Raw genomic sequence first — 22,363 nt, 5'->3', positions numbered from 1 at the left:
GTATTATGAGCACTTATTAACCAAAGAACTTAACAAAATGCACCAGAGAAACACATTGACGAATTGATCAAACATATTTCCATCTTAAGAATAAAAGCTGAGGTTATTAACTGCTACTCCCAGGGTGAAGAAAGATTTTCGATGCAAGACCAATAAAAAAAATAGGCTCTGCCTTTTGTCTTTTGTTGAGAAGAGGAAAACGAAGGAGGAGAAGAAGGAGGAGAAAGGGAGCTGAAGTTATTTAAGAAGTGGGTACAAGTTAAAAGTTTTTAAAAAAAATGGGTATAGGTTAAATGGGGCGACCAAATAGGGTCAATACATAGCAATAACATTACTTATTACTATTATTTTGTTTTTTCCCGTCTCTACCCCTAGTATTCATAACCAATGCAAAGCAAACGTGTTATAGCGGCGTGTGCTATACGCAGATACGTAACCACTCTTTCTCACAAGTGCCAACAGAATAGCCAACAGCCCACTCTGCCCCTGGACTTTTGCTCCGTGAGCAACTATGATGTTTACTCACTGAACAGAACATTACGCGACCTTGTCAAGTATGGGTCTTTAACCTCTGCACTCCACCTGTTTGAAGAAATGCCTAAACGTGATGTGGTTACATGGAATATTATGATTTCTGGATATAGTCATTATGGGTTTCCAAGAAAATCAGTGTACTTGTATAATAAAATGGTTTCTCAAGGTATCAGGGAGAACTCGTCCACTTTGTCCTTTATATTGAGCATATGTGCTAACGCAGGTTTATACAAAGAAGGGCTTGAGATTTTCAGTAGAGTAGTTGTATTGGGATTTAGTATGAACTTATATATTGCCAGTGCACTTGTTAATATGTATATACAAATGGGTCTTATAGATGTTGCTTTCAAAGTGTTTTATGACTTACCAAAACGAAACTTACCTGTATGGAACTTGGTTTTACGTGGAATTAGTGAAGCGGGTAAGCCCAGTGAGTTCTTAAGATTGTATGGTGATATGAAGTTGGAAAATGTGGAGCCTAATGGGCTTACAATTTTTTATTTGATTCGAGGTTGTTGTAAAGAGAGACTTCTTGACAAAGGCAGGGAGATACATTCCCTTGTGATTAAGACGGGGTGGTTAGAATCAAATATCTTTTTAGCTAATGCATTGGTGGATTTTTACTCTGCTTGTGGCATTTTGGTTGATACAAATAAAGCATTTCAGTGTATTCCACCTCAGGATGTTATTTCATGGAATTCAATGGTTTCTATTTATGCTGCCAAAGATTTGTTGCATGAAGCTGTTCAGGTCCTAGATGAGATGAGATCGTGGGACAAACACCCATCTGCTATGTCTTTCGTGGCATTGTTGAATTTATCAAGTCGCAAAAAGGAACTGCTCTTTGGAAAACAAGTGCACAGTTTTGTTATGAAATTGGGCTTTGATTATGGAAATGTACTCATTCAGTCGGCTTTGATTGATATGTATGGGAAAAATGATGACATAGAAAATTCAGTTTCTGTATTCCAGAGCAACCCTATAAGAAGCCTCGAATGTTGTAATTCAATGATGACATCTTTGCTGCATCTTGGTGTCCCCCAAGATGTGTTTGAGCTGTTCAGTTGGATGGTTTGTGAAAATATTACGTTTGATGAAGTGAGTCTGTCCTCAACAATAAAGGCATTATCATTCTATTCCTCTCCTAGCTTGGATAGCTGTGATTTGTTACATTGCTGTGCAATAAAATCAGGTTTTGATTTTGATATTATGGTATTATGTTCTCTGATTGATGCGTATTCAAGATCTGGACAGATTAGGTACTCTCAGAAGATTTTTGAAGCATTTCCTTCACCTAATATCATCGGTTTCACTTCAATAATTAATGCATATGCTCGGAAAGGAATGGGAAGTGAATGCCTTGGATTGTTTGAAGAAATGATCCAGAAGGGTCTAAAACCAGATGAAGTAACATTCTTATGTATACTGTTGGGCTGCAACCATTCAGGCCTAGTTGAAGAGGGGAAAAAGATTTTTGATTCAATGAGACTTCATGGGGTCTTTCCAGACAGGCGGCACTATTCATGTATGGTGGATCTTCTGGGCCGTGCAGGTCTAGTCATTGAGGCAGAAGAGTTGCTAAACCATGCATCATCGACAGGAGATTCTGTGATGTGGAGCTCACTTTTACGAAGTTGCAGTATTCATCAAAATGAGCATGTCGGAAGAAGAGCAGCTAAAAAGTTAATGGATCTTGAGCCAGAGGATCCTTCTGTTTGGTTACAGGCCTCAAATTTTTATTCTGAAATTGGGGAGTTCGAGACTGCAATATATATTCGAGAGGTTGCAGTTGCGAGTAAGATGAGCAGAGATATTGGCTATAGTTTAATTCGGCTCCATGAGTGCCATTAAATGCACTTGAATAGAAAGTGTATAAAAAGGACATATGGATGGCTAACTGGCTGTTTGATCTGCAGTACACTCTGGATAAGCTTTTTCTTAAAAAATGTATATCTACCAGAATGGACACTTCCTCTGCCTCTATACTTTTGAAGCAAGGAGGCCGTGCTGCTTGTTAACCAACTCCACTACCAAATACAAGTTGAAGAATTTTATGTCTTATTTGGTCTCTCCAATTACTAGACAACCTCTGTCTAGTGCTTCTTTTTGCTTTTCCAGATTTTCACATTTGATGATGAGATAAATCTACTGCATAGATAATTTGACTGCCTAAAAGAGGGAGTTTTGAAGGTCGGTCCTGCAACATGTATTGCTGTATGGGTGAGAAAGAATCTAGAGGAGCACTTTTATTGATGAATAATATATTGAACCATGGCTGAGGAGTAAAGCAAAGATCTCTAAAAGGATATTCTTACACTTGAAGTGTGGGCATGTAGAAAATGCAACACCTTTATCTACTTTCAAGCCAAGCGATATAACCCCCCACTAAATCCTCTATTTTCAGCACTAATACATACATATAAATTAATACTCTATGATCTCCCTTGATTTATGTGAATCTAGAAATACAGAAGAAATCATGGCTAAGATACTCTTCTTGTTTTTTGTTTTGCTAATGGTGGCTCATGGAATTGCAATAATCAATTTGTCAGATGAAGTCATCCTGTCAGAGCTTGAGGATTTGGATGCAGAAGAAGGTGATGAAGCAGAGTCTTTTGACCTCCCCAAATGGGAAACTCATCGTGGAAACAAGATTCTTGTAAATGTGGATAGCTTTGGAGCTGTTGGCGATGGGGCTTCAGATGACACCAAGGTAATATGTTCTAATGTTTTATAAAAACTGAAATGTTCACCACAACTATATGCAGATCTACTTCTATGTGTTTTGGTTTTAGATTTTAGTCAAATAATGGATTAGAAAAGTGTTAGGCAAGTTGAAATATGATCATACTGTATTTACTTTATTCATAATCAAGGTTGTCTTTCATACTGATTGTTTTCAGGTTTCTAGTCTTTACTGTTTAATACTCTTCTAGGGGGAAGGGCAACATAGACGAACAATGGAATCTTTCTTGTGTTGTCGATTATTAATGCTGCATCCATGCAACTTGCACGTTACCTTCTTCCACTTTGTCATATGTACTATCTCAGGCTTTTGTTGATGCATGGAAACAAGCTTGTTCAACACCAAAATCAGTCCTCTTGGTCCCTGCAGGACGCTTTTATCTAGTAAATGCAACAAGGTTCCGAGGGCCTTGTGCAGGCAGATTGAGAGTCCAGGTTACATTAAATGCATTCTATTTCATGTGTTGTTTCAATTTATATCCTCCATTTTGCTAACATTACCCTAGAAGAAACTTATGCATATAATACTTGGTTGAAATCATTACTTTTTCGACTTCATCATAAAAAAGAAATCATTACTTTTTCGTGTATAGCATCTATTTAGCAAGCTCAACGTGCCTTATAATGGTCATAAATTTGAAACGTGATTAAAAAACAGATTGAAGGAACTATAATAGCACCGGACGAGCCTAAAAACTGGGACCCAAAGAATCCACGAATTTGGCTTGGCTTCTTTAACTTGGCTGGAGCTCTGTTCCAAGGAGGAGGAGTTATTGATGGATCAGGCAGCAAATGGTGGGCAGCTTCATGCAAGAAGAACAAGACTAATGTAACTGACACACATGCACTACTTATATGTTCTTTTCCGTTTTGACAAACACAGATGATAATCTTATTCTTTTTTGTTTTTTGTTTTTTGGGTTTTATCTCGATAACAGCCTTGCAAAGCAGCACCAACTGTAAGGAAGTGGAGAACCACAGGGATCTTACGTCTAACTCTTATCAGCATTGTGAAATCAACTTACACAAATTCTAATTGCAGGCATTAACTATATATGCAAGCTCAGGTATAAAGGTGAAGGGCCTAACAATCCAAAATGGCCAACAGATGAACTTTGCCATTTCTCGATCAAACTCTATACGAATAACTGGTGTTAAGGTTTCTGCTCCTGAAGACAGTCCTAATACTGATGGAATCCATATAACTGAATCAACAAATGTTGTACTCCAGAATTCCAGAATTGGAACAGGTTTCGACATCTCTCATATTATCTACATTCATAACTCCTTATTTGGCTGATTTTTGCCCTCAAGAACGAAGTTTGCAGTATTTTGTGTTCTCATCTATGGGATAAGATACAGAGTAAAGAGCAGTCCCTCTTTTGAATATAACATTTTGGTGCAATTGAATTGCTTTCTTAAATGTGTCTTTCATACAAGGTACTTCATATCTACCATAAATCTTGCCTTGAACTCTCTGCATCTGTCTCACTTTACTGTATGAAAAAGCCAGCTTGCAAACATGTATGAGCCTTCCTCTCATGCTCTGTGTTTTCTCAAACAAACTCGCACATGCACTGTTTTAATGAACATGGCTTTTTATATATCATGAATATACTTATGATACAAAGAATAAATACTGGTTACTTTCCTATCTTATTCAGGTGATGATTGTGTCTCAATTGTCAATGCTAGTTCAAATATCAAGATGAAGGGAATTTACTGTGGACCTGGCCACGGAATCAGGTAGCACATTTTGCCAGTTATCGATGCCCTGTTTTTAAAATTACCTTTAGAAGTTCTCAGAAGGGAGCTAGGAGTCGGTAAATAAACTCGAATTGTATGAAGGAATAAGCGAAAATATCATTCTCACCTTGTCTTCTAAACTGATTCTGTTGCATGAATGATGACTGGCAGCATTGGGAGCCTTGGTAAGGACAACTCTGTTGGTATAGTGACTCAGGTTGTACTTGATAATGCATTCCTCAGAGGTACCACAAATGGTCTGCGGATCAAGACATGGCAGGTATCTTTTAGTGTTGTGTAGCACTTGAATTCAACCCTTTAGATGGCATTACACACATGATCGTTTGAAAATTTAAGATTTTTAAGCTGACTTTACAACAGCTTTCCTTTTAATTAGCAAATAATTATAGACTCAGTGACCTTGTCATGCAAAAGATTGATTTATTTATACAAAATCCTAAGCCCCAATGAGGAAAGAGCTTGCCCAGTTCACATTGGCAATTATATTTTTTCTACTAATATAGAAATAATTTTTCTTTCCATCTTAGAATCAGAATGATAAAAATTTCTTGTTCTCTTAGGGTGGAGCAGGTTATGTCCGTGCAGTGCGCTTCCAAAATGTAAGGATGCAAGATGTTTCAAATCCTATCATCATTGACCAATTCTATTGCGACTCACCAAAGTCGTGCCAGAATCAGGTATTCTTCTCAATTGTCATGTTTTCAACTGATAATCTATGAGTTTTTAAAGGAAAAAACTAAGTTCTCTCCAATAGTTGGGAAAGTCAATGTAACAAAATGTCATTTGCTGTTGACATCATAGACATCTGCAGTTGGGATAAGTGAGATAGTTTACCGGAATGTTAGTGGTACTTCAAAGAGCCAAAAGGCAATCAAATTTGCATGTAGCGACAACGTGCCCTGCAGCCACATTGTTCTGAACAACATCAACTTAGAGACCAGAGATGGTACTGCTGAGGTCTACTGCAATTCTGCCACAGGGATTGGTTATGGTTATATTCATCCATCAGCGGAGTGCCTGAACTCCTCTGGCAAGAAAATTGAGAAAATGGAGGCCATGCTCCACGAATCAAAGGAAGAATACCTCGTTCATACTGAGCTATGAATTGACTTCCACATGCCATTTCTCCAACATGATGATTATTGAAGCAGATAATCTTATTATACATCCTGTATTTTAGTGCTTACTTACTGATTTGAGTAATCTCAGATTCTGAGATTTCTAACTAGGTAAGGTAACAGCTAAATACTATTTTACAGGGATTCGTTTAAAGATATTTATAAAAATGATATATTGTATCCTTGAGTTTTCTTCCATGATACATTCAATGTAATACACAGATTTTATGTTTTGTGTGCAAATATAATGAGAAGGTTCAAGAAGGCCAGTTTCTCATTTCTTGTTCTTCAGAACCAGTGTTTTAAAAGGCGTGCGCGTAAGGCGAGGTGTTTTACATATGCCTCAGCGAGGCGTAAGCCCCGAGGCGCGGGGCGTAAGCCCCATAGGTATTTAATTTTTAATATTTTAAAAAATAATATAATTACATTAAATATTTATAAACAGGTAAAATTGCATAAAAAAATGAAGAAAACTATAAATATGTGACACACACACACACATAGGTGTGTGCGCGCGTGTACGCTTCATTTCCACAAAAAACTAGTCAAAATAATCTATTATACGCTACTTAGAAGCTCAAGTAACTTGAGTCGGAAAGAACAAAGTTTTCTACATGAAGGATCAAAAAGGATGACTAACCTGCTATTTGAACTTTGAACTTGCTGCTATGAAGGAGAATGAAGTTCTCTGTATTTGTAAAAAAAATTGAATATTCGTTGCTTTTGGGAGATATTAGCAGACTAGCGGACAAGATAAAGAATTGGGAAAGACCATGAATTGGGGCTTCAATCAATAAAAAAGGTTTTGACTTTTAAATTTAATACATTTCAGTTCCTTTTTAAAACTTTTGAGTAATTACCAAGTTGAATTTTAAGAATTTGGGTATTATATGAAGGACTTATTCAACAAATTTGTTTTAATTTGAAAAATTTTAGGGGCTTTATCCTCAAACGCCCGGGCGCCCCGAATCGCTGGGCGTACGCCTCTTGAGACTTTCGCCGCACACCATCGCCCCAAGGCGTTTTTGGTGCGCCTCGGCCCATGGCTCGCCCCGAAAACGCCTTTTAAAACACTGTTCAGAACTCCAACTCCACTCTAGTTAAACGCGAAGGGACCCACCATCCCACCACTCTCCTTGGTGACCACACATTTTACAAAGCATTTTCTTCTTCTCTAAACCTTTAATGTACTCCTTTTCTCAGAATTAATAAACAACTCCGAATATTTTAATTTTCTTTATACATTTGGATTTTTCTCCAATTTCGTTTCTAACATTGATCATGCCCTCAACCCATGGTTCATGAGTATCATACATTCTGTTAGCAATTACAATCTACTCGAAACACTGGCCGGATACTATTTCATGTTTAACCAAAAAATAGTTTTTGTGGTCAAAGTGAATAAAAGAATAATTCGGGTTTTTAAAAATCAATTTTACTTCACTTTACCTAGTATAAAAGAATAAAAAATATTAGAAAGAGAGACTCACAGAATAAGGGAAAAGAAATCTTATGGATAGTCGTAGCCTCCTTCCAATAGGAAAGAACAGGATCTTCCAATAGTGGAGAATAGAAAGAATATTAACATGTTTACCTTGAAAATGGTAATTACAATTAGATTTGATTTTGTGGTTCTAAAAATACGTGATTTATTTTTATGCTAGTTGTTAGGCAATAGATGCTAAGTGTGAGCTAGAAAAGTAAAATAAGAGCTTGAGGATAGTATGCTATGCAAACCGAATGACCACGAATCGGGGTTTCAAGTTGGCCTACGCTGGGCCTCGAGGTCGAGCTAGAATGCTTGAGTGGGGCTGTCCAATGAAGGACTAACAGACCTAAGGGCCTTGATGATGGCTCTTGATGATCAATGATGAATAATAAATGAAGAACAATCAATGAAACACAATAAATCAGAGGAAAGACAATGGAGAATGTTTAAGTTAGAGAGTAGAGAATGTTCTTGTTCTTGTATTGAATATCATATCGTCTTACAAAATGACAAGGGTCCCCTTTATATAGGAGGGAGAATCCCAACATAGTACATATGCATTTATTACAAAGTTAAACAGCTGGTACAACTATTTAATGTCACGGTACAGACTTGTACTAGTCTTGTAGACCTGGTTAGCTTTAACCATGTGCCTTTTGAGAATTTTTCGCTTGTCTAAGATAGCCACCGATTTGCACTGCTCCGAAGTCGAGCATTGGGAACCCTCGGGTTCGAACCTCGAGCTATGCTTTGAGGCTTCTGAAGACGGGCTGTGAAATGCCATAATGATCACAAAATTGGGCTCTCTGATTTTAGCCGTACACATAACAATTGATAGTATTACTTCGTGAATTTCTTGATGCGAATGCAAGATATGGTAAGGGGACTTATATAAGGATACAATTTGTAACTGTATCGCCCTATTTACTTCCTGCCTATTACTAGCATTTATTACATTGATTACCCGTTACTAGGGGCGGCTCAAGCGCACGTGGGACCTAAGGCGAAAGTTTAATATGGGGCCTAAGTATTTATAGGAACTATCTATTCTTCTAGCTATTGGTGCCAAGATGGTTTTGAATAACCGAATGCATATTTTCTTGTTGACATATTTATATTTATATAAAAAAAACAATATGTACAGAGTAAAATTAATAAAATAATAAATAACAAATGAAAATAACACTAGAGAAGTTAGAATGATATTACCCAATGATTGACCGATTCAAGAAATTTGAAGACTTTGATTACAAAATATCTAGTTGTTGGCTTGTTGGAGTCTTGGAGAAAGAAAGAAATCTAATAGAAAGAACTAAGAAGATGAGCATGAATAAAGAGGAAGGAAGAAGATATGTCTTCTGGAATATGAAGAATGAAATGAAATTAAAACGTTGGGTTGGGATTACTTGGGAAGAAGATGAATAAAGAGTTGTCGAATCAAATCAAAGTGACAACTATTTTTCTACTATTTTAAGCTTTACTTTATTAATATATCTAAAAGTTTTTCTTTCTTTTTATATAAAAAGTACAAAAGTAATATATATATATATATATATATATATATATATATATATATATATATATATATATATATATATATATATTTTAAAAAAGAAAGAAAAACCTAAAAACCTATAAAATTTATATTATTCCTAAAAAATGGAGCCCCCAAAATTGGGGGCCTAAGGCACTTCCTTATCCCATACACTGTTAGAGCCGGTCATGCTCGTTACATGGGTGATTTGTAACAGTTAAGGTAATAACAATCAATCGCGCATAATCAGGGATTATGCTGATTGTTTTCCATATTCGTGGCAATTAATGAACCTCCCATCTTCGTGGCTTTTAGTATCCTTAGTAATCTATTACGTACATGTTTCCTTTTTTTCCAGCTAATAGGCACGATTTTCTCGTAGGCGGTCCCGTGAGTATTACTTATGCCTTCTCCGTTCTTCATTCTCCTTTATTGCTTTAATTTTTATGCCACCAGTCAGCATATCATTTGATCCAAGTGGTGAATTTATTTTCCACCAATACTTTTCATCTGAGAGTTAAATTTGCATGAAGTTTCCTAAATATTTTCTATAAAAGATGAAGTAATTGTTACGACTTGTAAAAGAGTAGAATACCTGACCATTAAAATGTGGTACAAAACTTGTTTTAAAAGACAAATAAACCATTCGTTCACCTAATGAGCATCAAAATGGCTACTTTTTTGGATTTATTCTTTCGGTAAGCTAAGACGTATCTCGAAGAAGACTCCAATACTCCAAATTAGTCCGAACAAGAAAAAAGACCGTAAAAAATAACACGGAACGTTGGTTATGATTATCATTCATGTGGCAAACAGGCGGCTTGACACAAGTTACTATGATTAAGTGACCGACCCTTCATGTTGCAGCAATCACATATTTGGTTTTTGGTACAATGTCCTTGTGGCCTTGTGGCCTTGTAGGCCAACAGACAAAAGACTGATGCACTTTATTTTTTTTTTTCTTGTGACGAGGTTGTTCGAAAAAATCTGCATATACCTCGATTAATTCATTCATCAACTTGTTATAATTCACAAGTGCAGACTCGAGTAAATCTAACCACAATGTTAAAGCACAGAGAATCACACTAAATGTTGTTCCTTATTACTGAGTTTCAAACTTGAGAACTTCATGTTGTCATTCAAATATCTTAGGGCGCAAGCACAACTCACTAGCATAACTTTGTCTTGTTGGCAAGTTATACAATGCCTAAAAAGTATCTAAAAGGGGACGAAAGAAAAAAGAAACTATTGCAACCATATATATACACGCCCCCCCCCCCCCACAAAGTTACTTGCATAGTTATTGTGTCAGTTTGTAGACACCAAAAAATCAAAGAGATTTAAACGAAATGTGATACTATACTTTTTGGTTGAGACAGCTTAACCGTTTTTATTCAGCCTGAACTGGTGGGAGGGTGGTTGAGATAGTATTTAATACTAAAAGGTAGTAGAACTCTAGTTCTACTAAATAAAGTACTCTTTTATTTCAACAAAAGAAAGTATTCTTTCTACAACATAAAAATAAAATACTTATTTTATTGAAATAAAAGACGGTGAAGATTTCTAACAACGTTGTTGTCAAAATTATGCTCTCTACTATGAACCCTCAACCCTATGAATCCTCTTCTTCAATACCCCCTAAACCACCTGACATTAACCTCCAATCTACAACACACCAGGATGGTGGAGAAGCTAAAACGTCATATAGAGACATAGTCACATCTTCAGACAGTATGTATTTCACCCCAAATGAGAACCAATCCAACATAGAGCTGTCAGAAGCTTTTTCAGAAGAAGGAGAAGCTATGGCAAGTTTAATACACTCCCCCACTCGAGGCATTAAATTGATCATTCTTACGGAGGAGGATAAACAAAGAATTTATGAACCATGGAATGTTCATGTCATGCCCCGAACCTGGGGGGCGAGACTGGCACCCAGTGCCTCACCTATCCTTGAGTACCAACTTGCAACTAAGGGACTCTGAACATACGATGTCATACTTTGGCCATGAGCCACATTGCAAAATAACTGCGAATGTGATTAAATGTCAATATATAACTGGGCCGACAAGGCCGTCATAACTATTACAACTTACAAACCAACAAAATATACATAAAAGGCCTACAAGCCCAACATACAACATTAACTGACAGGATATGTCTACAAGCCTCTACTGATAGATATACTATGATCGGAACAGCTCCCTGACCTACTCATAACATATATACATATATATACAAGATGTACATAAGGCTATAGACCCGGAAACTCCTAAAGGCATATATATATAAAGGCATGGAGCTTACCGATCAAGCTGAACTTGGCAACACTTATTGAGGAGGCCTACCCATCTGTCTGCCTGACCTGCACGCATGAAATGCAGCGCCCCCAGAAAAAGGGACGTCAGTACGAAATAATGTACCGAGTATGTACGGCAATATACTAAAAGCTAAAACTGAACTGATAATATAATAACTGCAAGTAGCTGGAAGTCAAAGATAATCTGAAGATATGTTTACCTGCTGAGACTGACTCAACTCTCTCAATATAGTAATTAAAGTAGTTGTCCGACCCTATAAGGCTCGGTATACATATAACTGCTCTGCCGTAGTAGGCTCACTTATAGGCGCTCAGACATACTAGGCTCTGTATCTCGACCAAATGGGCTCGCTCATAGTAGAATCGGTATATAACTTACCATCTGATCAGAGGTTGCCCAATAGGGGTCTGCCCATCGATTATAGCTCGATGATAATGAAAATACTTTTAATACTGTATATATGTAAATTCTTTGCTCTATTGACTGGAAGAAGAAAATATTCAATTGAATATGAAGTCCCAATAAGGAGAATATTGTAACTCACAAAACTAGGAAAATATCCGTAATTTGTGAGACTAGCCAAATATACATAAATTCCGGGATATGAATTTTTTTATGGCTCATTAACAAAATCGTGTAATGACAAGATCATGCAAAATGAATTAAGGGCTTAGCCTTAACATACCTGGAGTAGGAAAAAATCCGTATGATATCCTTGAAAAAAGTTACACCGTACTCCCTTAGAACCGCAAGATTTTACGTTGCTAATATTTTTAAAATCTTCGTTACTTCATGATATAAATCTGATTTTTGGAGTGTCTAATATTTCTTCCTAAGTTAATGCCTTCCTAAGATATTTTAGAATGAATCATGTTTTGGTCTTGTATTGAAACTTTGGAATGAATTTGCAAGGTTTTGCTCTAAATGTTTCAAGGTGGAGGTGTCTTGCTACTAGTTTATGAAGATGACACCTAATATAATGTAAGGATGAGTCACTTACATTATTAGTAGCTTGCTGCCACTTGGGGTGGGGTGAAATTTTTATTTAATCTTTATCACTTATTAGGTAATTAGGTAATGTCCCATTACCCGGTAATTAACTAATTACCCAAAAAATTGAGAATTATTCCCTCTTACTTAAAATGTTACTCGCTTTTCACATACCTTATACACCTTTCTAGCATGGGCAAGTAGTACCTTGCATGTCACTAGTCCATAAATATCGGGTATTTTAGCTCGGGCCGTATTTTACCCCAATATGCCAAAGTTGGACGAACAATTTATTTTCTTTGACTTGCTTTCCCTTTCACCCTTACAAATTTATTCATCACTTGTGAAATAACATAATCTTTATAATCTCCAAATAATCTTTTACTTGGACTGATGTCAATTACCTTACGACAAATCCAACGTATAATACTACAGGGTGCAACATCGTCGTAACTTAATACTGCAAAGCATAACATCAATGTAATGTAATACTGCTGGGTGCAACACTGTCGTAACTTAATATTGCAAGCGTAACATCACCGCAATGTAATACTGCTGGGTGCAACACTATCGTAACTTAATACTGCGAAGCGTAACATCACTGTAGTGTAATATTGCAGGACGTAATATCATCGTAATATACTACTGCAGAGGGTAACATCATCGTAATATATTACTGCAGAGCATAACATCGACGTAATACTGCGGGGCGTAACATTATTCCCCCCTTCGGAACATTCGTCCTCGAATGTTGACTGATGCACTTATCATTTTCAAAACTTATATCTTCTAAATACTTTAGAACTTCCCTTGCCATCTAGACGACTGTTCTGTGAATGAGTCCAAAGTCCAGGGCATTCCCCCCTTAAGCCTCCTTCTCATACCACAACTTGTAGTCGGAATCCTTCCAATCTCGTAACTGTTACTACCTTTCATCAAGCAGCCTGTACAATTTTGACCTTGTAAGTGTGCCAAATCTCTAGGATTCATATGTAGAGCTTGATAAGATGTCCCTTTGGGCGTATATGAGTATACTGAAGTTCTTCGCTCGGTACTTTGTTGAATTCACGAATATTGCTATATCTTATCGCATAGGTCCGTTTAGCCATCCGTATGAATTTACTGCCATAACTCTTACTTTAATTTATTGTTGCTGAGGTCTACTACCAAACCCCAGCCTACTCTCGTTGCTTATGCCATATGTATAAATTTAAGTCCTTTCTCATTACTGCTTATCTTTAGAATGACGGCCCAATCTCATCTCATACTTTGTGACTTTTGTCCATCTATTGTTGATTCACCTCAATATTGATCTACAATATACCACTGATAACTTGAAACTTCTTACGTAATACTTTTCTCCTAGGGTCTACGTTACCCCAAGGTATATTCGAAGTGATTCCCATAATCGTATTTCATAGTGTCTCAATGTGATTCACCTTATGGGGGTATTCTAATTTCGTGCCGCCAGCGACATCTTTTCTCCTTCTCTTTTTTTTTTAAAAAAAATCATTATTCAAATGAAGGCACAAACGCCATCCTGTATCTGTCACAATTATACCCTCATTTTATTACCAGGTCAGCATTTTATTCCTTCTAAATGCTATTAATCTTAGACTCCTTTGAGTTAATTAAAGCTATAGTGAGCTTTGTATAACATAGAGAAACTGTCTTCTTTTCTTGTTTTCATGGGCTTAATCCTAAAGACTTATCCATTCTCGTCACCTTTTCACTTGTCTTTCCTCATCCTTACTCATGCTTCCTTAAAAGTTTATCGCTCTAACATACTTTATCTTACGACCTATACATATCCATTTATAAACTTTCCTTTAACTTGCTTGCACCATAGATTTTCTTATGTTATTTTGGAACGTCAAGCGAGACATCACATCGTCTCCAACTTTTCTCTATTCTCTTAACTAGATCTCTCAGTACTTAGAAACCATAGGCTGGAAGACATGCCACCGACGATGCCACTATCATTCCCATGCTTATAGCCTTCTATCAGAAGTATGGACTATTCACGATTTTCTGCCTTTGAGTATCTCATACGTTGTTCACCTTTACCTTACTTATCTTAAAATCTCGCATCGTATATTCTGTCTCTTTTGTGACCTCCCTTCCACATAGGTGTAATTCACGTCCATAACTTGAATCTCTATTATAATACTCGCACCTCTGGTACATACACAATCCAGTGAGAGCTTCGTACTAACTTCTTATGAGGCTGATACTTCTTCTGACTGGCTTCCTTGTAGAGCCATTATAGATTATGGTTGTCGTGTTATTTCTCTTGAACATATGATATTAAGAGTGATTTTGTCATGTTCTCAAGCACAACTTCTATAATTTTTCTAGGTCCAATAATTAGATTCTTGATTTACTTGGGTGATGTAATTCTTTAGTTTCCTTTTCCTTCTGATCAGCCCTTATGTAGGCTTAAGCTATCTTCCGATATGTGGCTCATGGTATCAGTTATTATCTTAGCCTTTCATGGTCGTTATGGAATATCCATGATACAATCTTCTAACAATTCAATCCTTTGTCTATGCCTTGGGCTCAGTTCTTTCTTTTAACTTATATCAGAGTCTTCTATGGCAGTATGATTATCAACAAATATGCTGCCTGGATAATGCTCCAAAATCTTGAGTGTATCCATAACGTACTAACTCTGGATCATTGATCGAATAATTCCTTTCATTCCATCTCAACTTTCTTTAAACATGTGCAATTACTTTTCCTGGTCTTTCTGCCCCTTGTTGCGTCCATACTTAGCTTATCTTAGTGCCCACACTTTTCAGAGTTTTCATACAACTCATATGATCTCGAATATTACTTTTAATTATTACTTCCCATTCATTAGCCACGGTAGGTGCCACTTTCCTTTAGAATGCTTACAATGTTGTTGTGAGATTGTTGTTACACGACCATTTCCTCTTTAGGTCGTTGTGCTTAGGTTGAAGCCTTCTTTCTTATCTCCTCAGCTAGTCTTTTGTTATAGTACTTAGGGGGAACCCTTGACTCTCGTAAAGCAGTGAGCTTATTACGGAATTTTTTGATGTCCTTACTTTCCTATAATCATCCATAGTTGCTTACTTCCATGCCCTTGTGCTTGTATAGTTCCTTCTGAACTGATCTTTTGACTGCCTTCCCGGTGGCACTTTCTTTTATCCCCATAACACTCATATGGTATCTTTAACTACACCGACTCTTGTTTGAATATATCTCAAGTATTATAATGATATTCTTCGAGGTTGAACTCTCCATGTTGGGTTCTACTATGTTTATCTCACATGATCTGATGACTCGTCTGTAACCTCCTGTTTAGCCATAACTGGGATCTTCCTGACCAATTACTAACTACTCGTTGGCCCATTCTCATATCAATATTCCACGTAATCTTTCTTGGGTTATTTCCTTTGTCTTAACTTACGTCTCATACTGACTCCTTATTTATTAATAACAGCTCGAGCAGGAACCTTTACTTCCTCTTCTTGACGTCGTGCTTGCACAATATTCTTGAATCGTAGCATTTCTATAAGATTTGGATAAGTGCCATCTCATTCCTCTTTCATTTATCGCATTCTTCCTTTACCATTCCATAGTCACTAGAACCCCTTTATTTTGACTTAATGCCACATCACTCCATATTCCTCCCTTTAGGGGTGTACTAAGAGCGGAAGCCACGAGGATCTACCTATAGATGTTTTACCTCTTCATCTTTGGCATCGTTTCTCAACATCAATGATCCTTACTCGCCTTGCGGCAATCCTTCTGTACCAAGGATGACAAATCCCCTTACTCGCAAGGGTGACACTTAATGTAACTGGTCCCTTAAGCTTAACTTTGCTAACATTTCTTGCTTTAGGGAAGCGTCTTCCTGAATGACCATTCTCTGAATTTCTCATGAATCTTCTTTTGTTGTCTGTCTTATTATTGCCGGAATGCAATCTGAAATTCTCATGATGCTGACTATTACCAAATCACTCAATCCCTAATTCGTATTTAGTTTACTTTTTCTCTTGGTAATCGCGCTAGAGTTGCAAACTTATTTCCCGAATGAGGACATGACTGTATGGCCTATACTCTTTTTTTGTTCTAAGGCCTGTCACCCCTCGTCTCTTCCTTAACTTGACTATAGATTTTGTAATATTGTCATCTTTTGATCTACCGTTGTCATCCATGTACCACATCTTACTCATAATGCTTCGTTAACTCTTTTCTTATTTCCCGCTAATATTTATGCCTATCACTTTATTCTGAAAACTCGAACAAGACATTCTTTTGCTTTTAGCTTCCCTTTACTCCATCTAGTGGCTCTTCAAATTGCTTAACGTTATTGCTTTACTAGGGACGCGAGCCACACTAAGGTAATATGTATCCCTTCAAGTATTATAGTGCATGTCTTTGTAGTACTCATATCTGGCTGCACTATTTTAAAGTGTACCATCTGGGTGTCTCATAAGGAGATCTATTAGCACATTTGCAATATCCTTCAGAAATGTCAACTGACACAAACAATTCATCCATCATATCTTCTTATATTACTTCTATTAACCCCCATAGGGCATATCTGGAATGGGTGCGACCAATTGTATATACCTCTATTACTATTGAATATAACTCAAAAAGCTTATATTCCTCTGCCTGAATTATAAACACTATTAACCTTTGTTAACTGGGCACCTCGTACCCTTCTTTATCTTGCTTATTTTGCTTGTTGAAACTTGTATTTATCTTCTTAATCTCTCATTGTATTTCACCATAAAGATGGATAGGCATTCTTTCCTTAAGGCTTCTTATCAAGAGGCTTACACCTTTCAGTATGCACATGATCCGCCGAAGACCTCACATTTACTTATCATAAACATGATACAAAGTCGATCATCTTTCTGAATGTAGGCATCGTCTTATTACGAATAAAAATAGAAGTTCGGGACTTGAATTCTTATAAGTGAGCTCTACCACACAATCTAGAGTAAGAAGAAAGAGTGACAGTCTTAAATGCTGTGTAGCCTCCTACTTATAAGTGTCGTGCACGACACACTCATAAACAAGACTCTACTAGACACGGCTTGTAGACTCCCTAGGACAGAACTGCTATGATACCACTTTTGTCATGCCCCGAACCTAGGGGGCGAGATTGGCACCTAGTGCCTCACCTATCCTTGCGTACCAACTTGCAACTAAGGGACTCTAAACATACGATGTCATACTTTGGCCATGGGCCACATTGCAAGATAACTGCGAATGCTGACTAAATGTCAATATATAATGTCACGACCCAAACTGAAGGGCCATGACTAGCACCCGACCACACTTGCCGAGCACCAACGAACATTTCATCTAACCTTCATTATTATCTTTTAAGGCTGACGAGATCAATATAAATGGTAGACCTAGATCATGGACAACCAGCAATAAAATATGACGGCATGAACATACATAGCAGGGGATGACCAGACAATCAAGAAACTACGTATAAAGTATGAGCTACCTCGCTACTATGAAAGACTATACAACAAAAACTAGCCGACAAGGCATACCAAACTATAGATGAGACGACACCTATCTATGAGCCTCTAACAGAACATAAGTGTTGCAACATAGCCGGAACAGGGCCCCGACATACCCATAATGTCTATAACAAAAATGCATACCAAGACCAAGGCAAGTCCGGAGAAGGGATCTCGCCAATCACCGCTGAACTGGACAGCCTACTGTGGTGGGGGAGCTGCACCTACCTGTCTATCAGGACCTGCAGCACGACATGCAGCGTCCACAAATAAAAGGACGTCAGTACGAATAAAGTACTGAGTATGTAAGGCAGGGAACCATAAATACGATCAGTAATGTAAGCAAGGATAGAGAATATACAACATGTAACATCTTAGTACCTCCGAGGGCTACTTATATGAAATGCATGATACATATGTATAAATACATAAACCCTTAAAACATTCGCCTCTGTGGGCATCATCATCATCATATCGTACCCGGCCATAATAGGCTCGGTAAAAAAACGTACCCGGCCATCATAAGGCTCGGTAGAATCGTACCCGGCCACGTGGAGCTCGGTAAAACCCAACTGATCAGTGGTTGCACAATAGGTGCCGTACCCGGCCAACTATAGCGTGGCTCGGTAGAGTAAAATAGATACATATATATAATGCATGCTCGACTCATGGAATCACATTCTAAACCTTTCGGAGTGACGTAAGGTCGGTATCCTCTGTACACATTATTAAGACTAACTCTTCACTATGAACCTTATAAGATTTAGGAAGTACGAACAACATTGATAACATAAGAATAAGAGAAGCAACATTAACATCAATCGTTCCATAAGAGGGAAAACAATGTAAGTACTGCTAGCTTCTAAGAGTAGAGTATCTTGGAAGCTCGTTCATTACATTATGTACAATCGGAGTCGTGCAAAAGAAGGAAAGGGATAGCCTCACATACCTTGTATATACTGCCACAATATCAAGCTATGCAATTGTCAGAACTCCTTAGTCTACAATAAGAGAAACGATACTATCGTTATCATTTAAGCGTTATAACTATTATGTATCGACCACAACCTATTTTACGATGAAACGGACAGCACCTCCCCTATATATATGACCTCACACCATTCAAAAAAGTCACCAAACAGCCCAAACAACATCAATAATAAACATATTGAGCCTCCCAAAATAGTCCACACACAGCCTAATCACTCCATACATACGATGACCACCGTAGTCGTGTCAAACAACCTGGAAATGTTATGAATAACTATCAGCCCATAACCCTACATATATATGGTGTTTCTCCACACCCTTCCTCCTCCAAAATTCCACAAGATAGTAGCAAAATACGCAGCCCAACAACAACGCAAAACAGTCCACAAAATAATAACATTACTACCAAGCCTTTCGATATATATTTCACAAGTTCTAGCTTCAATGTCTTAGCCGCAACTTGGATAATCTTAAATACATATAGAGTAAGAGGTTATTTACCTTTATACAGAAAGAATAACTCCAATTTGACCTTAAATTTCCATGAAATATCCCTCCAATGCTGCCACAACAACAAAAAAGCGAAACTAGCGATCAATTAGTGTTTTTCGGCACTAGAATCACTTTAGAAGGCTTGAAATCACCTAGGATTGATATTAAGAACATGAGGGAGTATTTACAGAACATAAACCCTTTAAAACAACCTCCCACACGAGCTGGAACGACACAAAAATGAGTAACAACAAGAAGAACAAGAGACTTACTAGCGCCACGGAATTCCCGACACTTGATTTGTGTTGTTGCCTCTTTTTTGGGTCTTGAATCTTGAGAGAACCTTGAGAGGATGTTCCTAGGGTTCTAAGGTCTGAAAATAGTGAGACGAAATGACTTAAAATGGGTTGGAGGCATCCTATATAGGTCCAAATATCTTAAACCGCCTTAGTGGGCCCCATAGAGAGGTGCTTGGCGCGGTCTCGCGAAATCGCGAATATCTCTCTACTCCGAGATCGTATCGATGAACGGTTTAATGCGTTGGAAACTAGACTCCTAGATCTTTAATGTGGTCGGTAGATCACCCCATAATTCCTTGTAAATTATGAGAAAAGATTAGAAACATTTGACCTAATGTTTAAGTAAAATTATGAACCTAAGTTGCGACAACTTTTGTCGACTTTTGTTTCATAACTCGTTTGACTTCAAGACTTATGATACATATATTATATGATTAAAATAGCTTAATAAATGACCTCTTGAGTGTATTAAGCACCGCTAGATTACCTGAAAATACGAGTTACAACATCCTTGATTCGTTTAACTTCTAATACTTGTTAATCACCCTTATACACTCTTGTATCACTTAAGACCAATAGGATTGACATCTTATCATCTCAAAGATAATTCCTTCTTGGATTTATGTTAACTAATATATGGCATGAAATAACACATGTGGATATGGGTTGTAACACCCTCCCCCTTAGGAACATTCGTCCTCGAATGTAAGGGTTTATGGGGAGTTTAAATCATCGTGGATTCCAATGGAAATTCCGATCAATTTTCCCCTATAAAATGGTCACTAGCAAAACTTTCAAGTAATTAAGCCAAACATATGGCTTCACAAGGCTACACAAAGCATTATGCATATTTACATTATCTACATATCACCATTTTGTATTAAGGAGGAGTATTCTCAAATTATTGCTTACCTCATAGAGCCGTTTCTTCTTCCAATGTATCCTGTCTTCCACCAGCATCCTTGTTATCTTCATTCTGGAATAAGTAAGGGTATTTAGCATTCATCACCTCTTCTGCTTCCCATGTCATTTCTTCCATATTTTTGTTCCTCCATAATAATTTGACGGAAGCTACATCTTTTGTTCTCAGCTTGCGGACTTGCCGATCTAATATATGACGGCATGAACATACATAGCAGGGGATGACCAAACAATCAAGAAACTACGTATAAGGTATGAGCTACCTCGCTACTATGAAAGACTATACAACAAAAACTAGCCGACAAGGCATACCAAACTATACATGAGACGACACCTGTCTATGAGCCTCTAACAGAACATAAGTGTTGCAACATAGCCGGAACAGGGCCCCGACATACCCATAATATCTATAACAAAAATGCATACCAAGACCAAGGCAAGTCCGGAGAAGGGATCTCGCCAATCACCGCTGAACTGGACAGCCTACTGTGGTGGGGGAGCTGCACCTACCTGTCTATCAGGACCTGCAGCACGACATGCAGCGTCCACAAATAAAAGGACGTAAGTTCGAATAAAGTACTGAGTATGTAAATTAGGGAACCATAAATACGATCAGTAATGTAAGCAAGGATAGAGAATATACAACCTGTAACATCTTAGTACCTCTGAGGGCTACTTATATGAAATGCATGATACATATGTATAAATACATAAACCCTTAAAACACTCGCCTCTGTGGGCATCATCATCATCATATCGTACCCGGCCATAATAGGCTCAGTAAAAAAACGTACCCGGCCATCATAAGGCTCGGTAGAATCGTACCCGGCCACGTGGAGCTCGGTAAAACCCAACTGATCAGTGGTTGCACAATAGGTGCCGTACCCGGCCAACTATAACGTGGCTCGGTAGAGTAAAATAGATACATATATATAATGCATGCTCGACTCATGGAATCACATTCTAAACCTTTCGGAGTGACGTAAGGTCGGTATCCTCTGTACACGTTATTAGGACTAACTCTTCACTATGAACCTTATAAGATTTAGGAAGTACGAACAACATTGATAACATAAGAATAAGAGAAGCAACATTAACATCAATCGTTCCATAAGAGGGAAAACAATGTAAGTACTGCTAGCTTCTAAGAGTAGAGTATCTTGGAAGCTCGTTCATTACATTATGTACAATCGGAGTCGTGCAAAAGAAGGAAAGGGATAGCCTCACATACCTTGTGTATACTGCCACAATATCAAGCTATGCAATTGTCAGAACTCCTTAGTCTACAATAAGAGAAACGATACTATCGTTATCATTTAAGCGTTATAACTATTATGTATCGACCACAACCTATTTTACGATGAAACGGACAGAACCTCCCCTATATATATGACCTCACACCATTCAAAACAGTCACCAAACAGCCCAAACAACATCAATAATAAACATATTGAGCCTCCCAAAATAGTCCACACACAGCCTAATCACTCCATACATACGATGACCACCGTGGTCGTGTCAAACAACCTGGAAATGTTATGAATAACTATCAGCCCATAACCCTACATATATATGGTGTTTCTCCACACCCTTCCTCCTCCAAAATTCCACAAGATAGTAGCAAAATACGCAGCCCAACAACAACGC

General features: G+C 37.6%; 2 protein-coding genes across 3 annotated transcripts; both read left to right on the top strand.

Moving 5' to 3' along the window:
• Positions 1-256: 256 nt before the first annotated feature.
• On the top strand, positions 257-2,521 carry LOC107813009 (putative pentatricopeptide repeat-containing protein At1g69350, mitochondrial). Its single transcript, XM_016638208.2, has one exon. It carries the CDS (start codon positions 388-390, stop codon positions 2,383-2,385), a length of 1,998 nt encoding a protein of 665 aa, XP_016493694.2. The 5' UTR covers positions 257-387; the 3' UTR covers positions 2,386-2,521.
• Positions 2,516-6,348, top strand: LOC107813010 (putative polygalacturonase At1g80170). Of its 2 annotated transcripts, XM_075233181.1 has the most exons (10): positions 2,516-2,754; positions 3,087-3,247; positions 3,586-3,714; positions 3,938-4,108; positions 4,218-4,238; positions 4,322-4,529; positions 4,944-5,025; positions 5,197-5,305; positions 5,607-5,723; positions 5,848-6,348. In XM_075233181.1, the coding sequence occupies exons 1-10, from the start codon at positions 2,739-2,741 to the stop codon at positions 6,148-6,150; spliced, it is 1,317 nt and encodes a 438-aa protein (XP_075089282.1). In that variant the 5' UTR covers positions 2,516-2,738; the 3' UTR covers positions 6,151-6,348. The 2 variants fall into 2 exon arrangements, with proteins under 2 accessions (XP_075089282.1, XP_016493696.1); XM_016638210.2 differs by lacking the exon at positions 2,516-2,754 and having other exon boundaries at positions 2,835-3,247.
• The last annotated feature ends 16,015 nt before the right edge of the window (positions 6,349-22,363 follow it).

Source organism: Nicotiana tabacum, chromosome 16 (genome assembly GCF_000715075.1).
Source record: "Nicotiana tabacum cultivar K326 chromosome 16, ASM71507v2, whole genome shotgun sequence".
NCBI lineage: Eukaryota > Viridiplantae > Streptophyta > Magnoliopsida > Solanales > Solanaceae > Nicotiana > Nicotiana tabacum.
Note: the sequence above shows the minus strand (reverse complement) of the source record. Positions and strands in the feature narration are given on the sequence as shown.